Raw genomic sequence first — 11,714 nt, 5'->3', positions numbered from 1 at the left:
TCCTCATATGAAAATCAACAGAGCATGAGAAGACTTTGCCTTTGTTTTGGTTTGTTTGTTTGTCAATTAGGGTGTGCAGGGTGAATACGTGGTCTATCGATCTAATTTGGTAAAAAGCCAATCTGAAATTTGCTCATTACATTGTTTTCACTGAGGAAATGTGTGAGTCTGCTGTTAATGATAATGCAGTGAACTGTCCCAAGGTGGCTGTTGATGATAATGCAGAGGACTGTCCCAAGGTGGCTGTTGATGATAATGCAGAGGTCTGTCCCAAGGTGGCTGTTGATGATAATGCAGAGGACTGTCCCAAGGTGGCTGTTGATGATAATGCAGAGGACTGTCCCAAGGTGGCTGTTGATGATAATGCAGCGGACTGTCCCAATGTGGCTGTTGATGATAATGCAGAGGACTGTCCCAAGGTGGCTGTTGATGATAATGCAGAGGACTGTCCCAAGGTGGCTGTTGATGATAATGCAGAGGACTGTCCCAAGGTGGCTGTTGATGATAATGCAGAGGACTGTCCCAAGGTGGCTGCTGATGATAATGCAGAGGACTGTCCCAAGGTGGCTGTTGATGATAATGCAGAGGACTGTCCCAAGGTGGCTGTCGATGATAATGCAGAGGACTATCCCAAGGTGGCTGTTGACAATAATGCAGAGGACGGTCCCAAGGTGGCTGTTGATGATAATGCAGAGGGACTGTCCCAAGGTGGCTGTTGATGATAATGCAGAGGACTGTCCCAAGGTGGCTGTCGATGATAATGCAGAGGACTATCCCAAGGTGGCTGTTGACGATAATGCAGAGGACTGTCCCAAGGTGGCTGTTGATGATAATGCAGGGGACTGTCCCAAGGTGGCTGTTGATGCATCTCCCGCTGAATTTATTGGGGTCAAATTTGTCTCCGCTTTTGTGGATTGGGATGATCCGTTCTTGGTTCCAAATATTGTGGACGATGCCAGAGCTGAGGATGATGTTAAAGAGTTTAAGTATAGCCAATTGGAATGTGTGGTCTGTATATTTTATAATTGAATTTAGGGTACCATCAACACCACATGTAAGGACCGCCGCCGGGGATGAGAAGCAGGTACGGGGACTCAAACATATAATCAGGAAACACAGAAAACAAGACAGGACCAGTGTCAGCACACGGGTATACAAGGACATATGACAATCAATGCAGAAGCAGGGAACAGAGCAGTGAACCAGACAGATATAGGGAAGGTAATGATTGAGTCCAGGTTACTCCAATAATCGCTGACGCGCGTGACAAGGGAAGGCAGGTGTGCGTAATGATGATGGCAGCAGTGCGCAATGCTGGGGTATCTCTGCTGCCAATGACTGGAACAAACTGCAAAAATCTCTGAAGCTGGAGACTCTTACCTCCCTCACTATCTTTAATCACCAGCTGTCAGAGCAGCTCACAGATCACTGCACCTGTACATAGCTCATCTGTAAATAGCCCATCCAATCTTCCTCATCCCCATACTGTATTTATTTATTTATTCATCTTGCTCCTTTGCACTCCAGTATCTCAACTTGTACATTCATCTTCTGCAAATCCTACCATTCCAGTGTTTAATTGCTATATTGTAATTACTTTGCCACCATGGCATATTTATTGCCTTACCTCTCTTATACTACCTCATTTGCACATGCTGTATATAGATTTTTCTACTGTATTATTGATTGTATGTTCGTTTATTCCATGTGTAACTCTGTGTTGTTGTATGTGTCAAACTGCTTAGCTTTATCTTGGCCAGGTCGCAGTTGTAAATGAGAACTTGTTCTCAACTGGCCTACCTGGTTAAATAAAGGTCAAATAAATCAATCAAAAATGTAAAGAAATGGTGGTGGCAGCATCAACTGTCGGGATGTTTTCAGTGGCAGGGACTGGAAGACTAGTCAGGCCGGAGGGAAAGAGCTCTCAGGTCCCTCAGACTGGGGGCAAAGGTTCACCTTCCAACAGGACAACGGCCCTAAGCACACAGCCAAGACAACGCAGGAGTAGCTTCGGGACAAGTCTCTGAATGTCCTTGAGTGGCCCAGCCAGAGCCCGGACTTGAACCTGGTCAAACATCTCTGGAGAGACCTGAAAATAGCTGTGCAGCGATGCTCCCCATCCAACCTGACAGAGCTTGAGAGGATCTATAGAGAAGATTGGAAGAAACTCCCCAAATACAGGTGTGCCAAGCTTGTAGAGTCACACCCATGAAGACTCGAGGCTGTAATGGCTGCCAAATGTGCTTCAACAAAGTACTGAGTAAAGGGTCTGAATACTTATGTAAATGTCATATTTCAGTTTTTATTTTTAATACTGTGCTAAATTTTCTAAAAACCTGTTTTTGCTTTGTCATTATGGGGTATTGTGTGTAGATTGATGAGGGAAAAAAACAATTGAATGAATTTTAGAATAAGGCTGTAACGTAACAAAATTTGGAAAAAGTCAAGGGACTATATATGTTTTTGCTCTCTCTCTCTTTCTCTCGCTTTCTCTTTCTTTCAACCTCCATGATTTAGACTTTGTTTAAAAGCTCCGTGGGAGTGTCATGTAGGCCTACAGCACTATGTGTCCAGAACCATTGTCAAATAGCCTATATCTGGGTAGAAAGGAAGAAAGCACACAGCATCCTCTTCTGAGAGAAGCCTATAGTGCCTATAAGTGATTGGGGGACCTTGTCTGTGTGATTTTAGAGTTGTTAGGGGGGTTCAAAAATTATAAAGTTCTGTAGGCCTATCTAAGATTTTATTTAAACATGTTTACTTTCTAAAGTAATATATGAAATCAGAAAAAAAGATGAGACTCCTGTTGACATGGTTTAGGAATTCTAATGATTCGATTTACAACTATTCATTTTTACAAAAGTTTAGAAAAGTGACTTTTAGAATCCAAACTTGTCAACTGCAATGTGAAGATTCTGGAATGTTTGTTGAAAACATCTTCCACTGATATATAAGATGCAAATCAATTTTCGTTTTATAATGATTTTGTTGCTTTGGAGTAGGACAGTCATAAGTACTTACGTAGAAACCTTGAACTTCAGTGCGTCATCAGACTCTCCTACTCCATTCGCTTCACTTGGACATTCCGATTACAACGGGAACAATAAGCAGAGTGCTAAGGAGGGTCATAGGGGAACGTTTGAAAGTAATATCGACCATATGCAAAATACCACGACGGATGTTAGTCATCACACAGCTCTCAGGGAGTACATGTCAAGTAAATGTACTTGATTTAAAGCGAATTAAGATACCTGTCGCACTTCTACCCCTTGCTATATAACCTAGTGCAGTACTACAGTGTTGTCACAAAGACCCAACAGGACCAAGGTGTAGGCGCTGTAGAGCGGCAGAGCGCGCGGACTGGAGCAGAGAGGGAACTGAGCGGAGGTTTCAACCAAGGAAGGAACATTTCATTTTTGCGTACGCTTAAGACACTTATATGGAGAGGAGACGATACCAATTTCCACAGGTGTAAACATCGAGCTCTAAAAAGTCATAGAGAGGGGTTGAAAAACATTTAAACTCAGTTTACAAGTGCTGTAATAGCCTATTTCTACTTTTTAAATAGAAACAAACGAAGAAAGAATAGTTTTAGGGCGGAAGAGTTGCGCGCAACAGATAGCTGCATCATGAAATTACTTCTACCGCTTGTGATAGCTTTTATTGCTATTGCCCAATTTTTTTGTGAAGAAATTGGTCCAAAAGAAGATCTTGATTATTGGACAAACGATCAAATTACGGTAGGAATGATTTAATGATTTGACATAACAAGACAATTATATTATTTTTTTCCGTTAGAATCGTCTATTAAACGAATTTAAAAAATGAACATGTAAAAATGTATGATTGCTTAACTAACTATTGGACAAAATATATTGTTTAATTTAATGGCACAGCCTTGTGTTTTGTTCACCAAAATTGTTTAAAACTATTTTTTATCACACATGTTATAAAATATTTGTATGCTGATGTCTGTTATAGTTTAATTCACCTGTTTCGGAGAGTTTGCATGTATAGGGATTAAACATAATGTCGGGTGAAAGATTTGTTATGATTCATTGTGCGTAAATGGTGAGCTTTTAGCTCAGTGTACAGCGATCATTACTTTAGTCCCAGATTGAAGCTTCATTCACATGTAGCGCACGTTCAACCTTTGACATTGCGGGTTGGGCGACTGCCAAGTCTCTGGGCGGATCTTGGGGCATATTTCTCATAAACTTCAGTCAGATTGGGAACATTCAGCAGGTAGGCCTATGTAATCATTGCCTCGCCGCTGAGGAAACACAGAGCGTTGTAACAAGGCGGGTGGGTTATATTATTCAATAAGGAAGGAACCAAAGGACCTGGGATGTCTTGGATAAGTGATGGACACTTTAATGAGCCCGTGGTCATTAGCAGCTGTTGGGCCCCTGCTTTTAGACTAATGTTGACTCTAGAAATATAGTTCACACGGGGTGTCTTTACTGATATATATAGATTGCCCTTCGAGATTAGATCTAGAGCTATAAAAATATACGATATTTTACGCAGAGCTATAGGCTTGTAGGCTATAAAGGAGTCTGTCTCCCCCTCCTCCTATACCCTATGTCTAATGTTCCGTTAATTTGATTTCCTCCCTCGTGCAGGACGAGTGGCTTTCGTCTGACCCGTTCAGAGAGATACTGCGGAGGATGACGCGGAAACCGCGGCCTCATCAGTTCTTTGGCCTGATGGGGAAACGCTCCTCCGGTAAGACCGTGCCTCCTCGCGCCTCGCCCTGTCACCATTCTTCAGTCTATAAGACACTTTCCCGTTTGTTGCCATTAAAATGAATCACATGAATTGATATGCATTATTATTGCAATTCATAATTACAAACTGTATATCAATATCTTTACGCAGGTTTTTTGCCTATTCATAAAGGAAATTACATTATTGTAGGCCTACATTGATTGATGTTTCCCCCCCCCCTTTCTTCCAACAGCGAATGCACAGATAACCCGAAAAAGTAAGTGACAAACTCATAATTAATTAATATTTTTCATTAATATTGGAGAATATTTCCCAATAATTGTCCTTGTCCGAAATATGAAGCCATGGTTTATTAAGTTATAATTAGTTTTACTGACATGTTACAAAGGCACAAGGACTGTGCATAACTGAGCATGTGAGGCACACGTGTGTAGGCTAGGCAGGTGCTGGTAGCCTGTCAGGCAAGGTTGGGGATTATTTGCACATCAGGTCAGGTGTTACAAGTTATGATGTTTGATGACGTTGACGCCATGAGTACTGTTCACCTGTAGTTCACCATGTGGGTTGTAGAGGTTCGTGCTAACCATGTGTGGGAGGGAGAACACACACCAAATGTTGCCCAGCAGCAAAATAAGAAAATGCATGGGTTGAAAAATGTATATTTATTTTGCATAATGGTAAGTAAAAGTCAAACGAAAGAGAGGGAGAGAGAGAAAAAAAATTGACAGATGTTTTAATTAAATCACAACCCACACAGCTAACAGGTCGTTTGAGGGATTTAAGGAGACAGTAGGTGGTCTTCAATGCCTTGAAAACCCCAACATTCCCTCACTAGGGTACATCCTTTTAATTCTGCCTTAAAGACCTCTATTCCATCATTAGGATACTAGTCTTAAGTCTGCCTTGAAGACCACTCCATTTCTTCACTAGGATGGTAGTGTTAATTCTGCCTTAAAGACCTCTATTCCATCACTAGGGTGGTAGTGTTAATTCTGTCTTGAAGACCACTCCATTTCTTCACTAGGATGGTAGTGTTAATTCTGTCTTGAAGACCACTCCATTTCTTCACTAGGATGGTAGTGTTAATTCTGTCTTGAAGACCACTCCATTTCTTCACTAGGATGGTAGTGTTAATTCTGTCTTGAAGACCACTCCATTTCTTCACTAGGATGGTAGTGTTAATTCTGTCTTGAAGACCACTCCATTTCTTCACTAGGGTGGTAGTGTTAATTCTGTCTTGAAGACCACTCCATTTCTTCACTAGGATGGTAGTGTTAATTCTGCCTTGAAGACCACTCCATTTCTTCACTAGGGTGGTAGTGTTAACTCTGTCTTGAAGACCACTCCATTTATTCACTAGGATGGTAGTGTTAATTCTGCCTTGAAGACCACTCCATTTCTTCACTAGGATGGTAGTGTTAATTCTGTCTTGAAGACCACTCCATTTCTTCACTAGGATGGTAGTGTTAATTCTGTATTGAAGACCACTCCATTTCTTCACTAGGATGGTAGTGTTAATTCTGCCTTGAAGACCACTCCATTTCTTCACTAGGATGGTAGTGTTAATTCTGTCTTGAAGACCACTCCATTTCTTCACTAGGATGGTAGTGTTAATTCTGCCTTGAAGACCACTCCATTTCTTCACTAGGATGGTAGTGTTAATTCTGCCTTGAAGACCACTCCATTTCTTCACTAGGATGGTAGTGTTAATTCTGTCTTGAAGACCACTCCATTTCTTCGCTAGGGTGGTAGTGTTAATTCTGCCTTGAAGACCACTCCATTTCTTCACTAGGATGGTAGTGTTAATTCTGTCTTGAAGACCACTCCATTTCTTCGCTAGGGTGGTAGTGTTAATTCTGCCTTGAAGACCACTCCATTTCTTCACTAGGATGGTAGTGTTAATTCTGTCTTGAAGACCACTCCATTTCTTCGCTAGGGTGGTAGTGTTAATTCTGCCTTGAAGACCACTCCATTTCTTCACTAGGATGGTAGTGTTAATTCTGTCTTGAAGACCACTCCATTTCTTCGCTAGGGTGGTAGTGTTAATTCTGCCTTGAAGACCACTCCATTTCTTCACTAGGATGGTAGTGTTAATTCTGCCTTGAAGACCACTCCATTTCTTCGCTAGGGTGGTAGTGTTAATTCTGCCTTGTAGACCCCTTGACTGAGTAAAAAAAATGTGATGACGTTGAATCAACATGGAAAAAGTCATCAATGAAAGGGAATTTATAAAATAACTTTGAACCTAAATCCAATTACATGGTGATATCATATTTTTTTTCATGCTGAATTCACTGTAGTTAACTCAACCAAATGTAAATCAAAACTAGACATTGAAATGACATATGTGCCCAGTGGGAGAGAGAGAGGGATATCCCACATCCCCTCTGTTCAGTCATTTAGGTATTTCTTAAATGACTCCCCTACTCAGCGAAAGGAGGCAGCAAGTGCAGCATAAATACATACTGTATAGTGCATTTAGAAAGTGTTCAGACCTAATCCCTTTTAACACAATTTGTTAAATTACAGCCTTATTCTAAAATTAATTTAAAAATAATAATCCTCATCAACCTACACACAATACCCCATAAAGACAAATCAAAAACTGATTTTTTAAATTTTTTGCACAACTTGATTGGAGTCCACCTGTGGTTGGACATGATTTGGAATGGCACACACCTGTCTATATAAGGTCCCACAGTTGACAGTGCATGTCAGAGCAAAAACCAAGAACACATTGGCCTCTATCATTCTCAATTGAAAGAAGTTTGGAACCACCAAGACTCTTCCTAGAGCTGGCCGCCTAGCCAAACTGAGTAATCGGGGGAGAAGGTCCTTGGTCAGGGAGGTGACCAAGAACCCGATGGTCACTCTGACAGAGCTCCAGAGTTCCTCTGTGGTGGTGGGAGCACCTTCCAGAAGGACAACCATCTCTGCAGCACTTCACCAATCAGACTTTTATGTTAGAGTGGCCAGACGGAAGCCACTCCTCAGTAAAAGGCACATGACAGCTCGCTTGGAATTTGCCGAAAGGTACCTAAAAACAAGATTCCCTGGTCTGATAAAACCATGATTGAACTCTTTGGCCTGAATGCCAAGCGTCACATCTGGAGGAAACCTGGGACCATCCCTACGGTGAAGCATGGTGGTGCTAGCATCATGCTGTGGTGATGTTTTTCAGCGGCTGGGACTGGGAGACTAGTCGGGATCGAGGGAAAGATGAATGGAGCATAGTACTACGAGATCCTTGATGAAAACTTGCTCCAGGGGCATTTAGGACCCACCTTAAGCACATAGCCAAGACAGCGCAGGAGTGGCTTCGGGACAAGTCTCTGAATGTCCTTGAGTGGCCCAGCCAGAGTCTGTACTTGAACCTAATCTAACATCTCTGGAGAGACCTGAAGGAATGGAAGAAGAGAGAGAGGGGAGAGAGATGAATGGAAGAAGAGAGAGAGAGGGGAGAGAGAGGAATGGAAGAAGAGAGAGAGGGGAGAGAGAGGAATGGAAGAAGAGAGAGAGAGAGAGAGGGGAGAGAGAGGAATGGAAGAAGAGAGAGAGGGGAGAGAGGAATGGAAGAAGAGAGAGAGAGGGAGAGAGGAATGGAAGAAGAGAGAGAGGGGGAGAGAGAGGAATGGAAGAAGAGAGAGGGGGAGAGAGAGGAATGGAAGAAGAGAGAGAGAGGGAGGGGGAGAGAGGAATGGAAGAAGAGAGAGAGAGGGAGAGAGGAATGGAAGAGGAAGGGAAGAGAGAGGAATGGAAGAGAGAGAGAGGGAGAGAGGAATGGAAGAAGAGAGAGAGAGAGAGAGGGGAGAGAGAGGAATGGAAGAAGAGAGAGAGGGGAGAGAGGAATGGAAGAAGAGAGATGGGGAGAGAGCAAAGGTGAGCAAGAGAGGGAGACAGAGAAAGGGGGAGAGAGAGAGTGCTTCAATCAATGCCCCAAGGACATTTAGGCATTAAATTAGATTGGTTACGCGGATGATGGAAAGATGGACCCGAGCATCTCACCCTTCCACACAAACTGTTGAATATAATATATACATTATACAGTATATATATTATATATATACATTATACAGTATATATATAATATATACATTATAATATATTACAGTATATAACACACAATGGAGGGGCCAAGCACTTATGACGTCCGGAGGGGAAATTTCAAGTGACTCGTGACTAGACCACCAATGGAAATGGCACAGGATGCCGTCGCCCCGTTACGATCATCATGATTCCCAAACCCCTGATGTGTTGCCAGAGAGGGTATGTTGACAGATAGGGTATCCCAGGGGTCTCACGCAGAGTTTTATAACCCCACCACTCCCCCTTCTCCCCCACATCCTCCCCTGTCTCCCCCATTCCCTCCACCTTTATATTCTATTCCATTAGTGTGATTGACAGAGTCTGACAGAGACATCCGTCAGTCTGGGACGCAAGTGTCCCCTCAGTACATGCATCCTATCCCGCCCTCCTAGGAAAAACAATCTCCAACCACTACCCTTCCTTCCAAAACGTGTGGGTGGCCGCCTCTATATCTCTCAGTCACTAGGGCAAGGGGACGGGGACTGAGTCCATCCATCAATTTGCACAAGACTAGATATCTGCCAGAGTAGGAGGAGTGTAGATATGATTCTACACACTCTCCTCTCACCATTTAGGTTATACACTATTCATTGCATCACTGACGAAAATGATTGGTCACACGTTATTTGGATAGTCCAGATAGATGTTCTACAGATGGTCGTACAGTCAACACACTATCTGTTGATAAACAACCGCTTGCTAAGGTTACAGTTAGGGTTAGAAATAAGGGTTAAGTTTAGGGCTAGGGTTAAGGTTAGGGCTAGGGTTAAGGTTAGGGGGTTAAGTTTAGGGTCAGGATGTAAACAATATTGGCAGTTACTGAAAGAACTCGCACCTTTTTGCTCTGCACACTAGTCTCTGCATCACTCATTGTCTATAACTGCAGTGTCAATGGTATTGGCTGTCTTCTCTTTCAGGGCATAAAATTAACTCCTTTGTTGGATTGATGGGCAAGAGGAGCCAAGACGAACCAGGTACAGGCCTCATATTGGCTTTTTACACTACTGAGTCGAACCGAGCTGAACCAAGCTGTTCTTGTTACGAATCCACAATAATTGCTGGAACTGGGCTAAAAGTGACAATCTGAAAATAATCTGTGCTGTGTTATTTACAAGCTTTCTCTTCAACCATAGATTCATTTGAGTGGAACACACAACAGAACTACAACAAGCGCCGCTAACCAGTGAATCTGTATTCAGTCCTCTGCTATTGGTCCGCTTCTCAACAAGTCATTCCTACAGAAGATTGGAAGGGGTGTCTGATGCGTAGTTTTGTTTCCTCCAAAATATGTGTCGTCAAATTTATTGTAAATTACCGTAATAAAATGTCTGTTTTCACATCGTGGTGATGTAGCTGTACTGTACCTGACTGTGCCAATGTGACTTGTTCTGGAAGAATGCAGGAGTGTGATCTGAATTGGGTTACAAAATTCTGTTCGTTTTCCCAATCATTCCCAGGTTTTCCAGAAATTCCGGTTGGAAGATTGGAATTTGAAGGGAAATCATAAGACGGACATTTCAGAATATTCCAACTAGGATTTCTGGGAAAACCTGGTAAATTTGTGGAAGATAGTGGACTGTTGTCACCCTCGGTGTGAACTGATACTCCTACCGTACCTTACAGAAACATTATGTTATTTAATGTATGTCAAAGTATTAGTACCATCATCATATCATAGGTTCCAGAGAATACTGTTGTCACCCTCGGTGTGAACTGATACTCCTACCGTACCTTACAGAAACATGATGTTATTTAATGTATGTCAAAGTATTAGTACCATCATCATATCATAGGTTCCAGAGAATACTGTTGTCGTGGACCATCAAAGCAAAGCTCTACCCCAGGGTATGTAGAAAATTGCACTGCCAATCCCACTGTCTAGTGCCTCAACTGTTTTAATCACAACTGATTGTGCTGTAAATAAACAAAATACTCTGGTACACTACAGACATGCTGCTCCACTACAGACATGCTGCTCCACTACAGACATGCTGCTCCATCAGGACATGCTGCTCCACTACAGACATGCTGCTCCACTACAGACATGCTGCTCCACTACAGACATGCTGCTCCACTACAGACATGCTGCTCCACTACAGACACGCTGCTCCATCAGGACATGCTGCTCCACTACAGACATGCTGCTCCACTACAGACATGCTGCTCCACTACAGACATGCTGCTCCATCAGGACATGCTGCTCCACTACAGACATGCTGCTCCACTACAGACATGCTGCTCCATCAGGACATGCTCTCATTTAAATTGACTGTAAATCAAACTGTCATGTTTATGAAACCAAGATGTATGGTATGACAGAATACTTGTATGTAATTGTGGCGTGATATATTAAAACTATTTTCTTTATTGGTGGAACTTTCATTTCTTATTTTCACTGGTGGACTATGCTGTGTAGAGGGTGTTGATAATGTGGAGTGGTCTACCCTCTAGTGGACAAAGAAAGTAGCACACAGTTGCCAAATTGGGCAACCCCTCCCTCTCACACAAGTGCATATGATCCAATATCCATACCACTTAGAATGCATGCCCAATATATTGCTTTGTACTTAAGTGGTATACCAGTGTGAATATTGTAATGCAAATGTATGATCATGAACACACACAAAAAAAAACAATAACAAGTGAGATAGATATTGTCAAGGGTGTGGAGCACGTTTATTTCAGAAGCAGTTTAATACAGTACATAGACACTATCACTTTAGACATGTAATGCTATAGTTTCATACATTTCCATCTAGAGTCTAGATGGATTGCAGTTCAGAAAACAAAGTGCAATCAATGCAATATGTTTAGCATCCAAACCTGTTTTGGTCTGAGTGGGCTTCCTTATGGAACCCATTATACCAGCCTGTCCCAATCATGTTTCATCTTCAATT

General features: G+C 42.3%; 1 protein-coding gene across 1 annotated transcript; it reads left to right on the top strand.

The window, feature by feature from the left end:
* Nucleotides 1–3,102: 3,102 nt before the first annotated feature.
* Nucleotides 3,103–11,193, top strand: LOC115128572 (protachykinin-like). Its single transcript, XM_029658511.2, has 5 exons — nt 3,103–3,740; nt 4,626–4,728; nt 4,964–4,987; nt 9,735–9,791; nt 9,951–11,193. The coding sequence occupies exons 1-5, from the start codon at nt 3,630–3,632 to the stop codon at nt 9,995–9,997; spliced, it is 342 nt and encodes a 113-aa protein (XP_029514371.1). The 5' UTR covers nt 3,103–3,629; the 3' UTR covers nt 9,998–11,193.
* Nucleotides 11,194–11,714: the final 521 nt, after the last annotated feature.

The sequence above is a fragment of the Oncorhynchus nerka genome, linkage group LG4 (assembly GCF_034236695.1).
Source record: "Oncorhynchus nerka isolate Pitt River linkage group LG4, Oner_Uvic_2.0, whole genome shotgun sequence".
Taxonomy (NCBI): Eukaryota; Metazoa; Chordata; class Actinopteri; order Salmoniformes; family Salmonidae; genus Oncorhynchus; species Oncorhynchus nerka.
The sequence above is the reverse complement of the archived record's forward strand: the minus strand, read 5'-3'. Positions and strand labels throughout refer to the sequence as shown.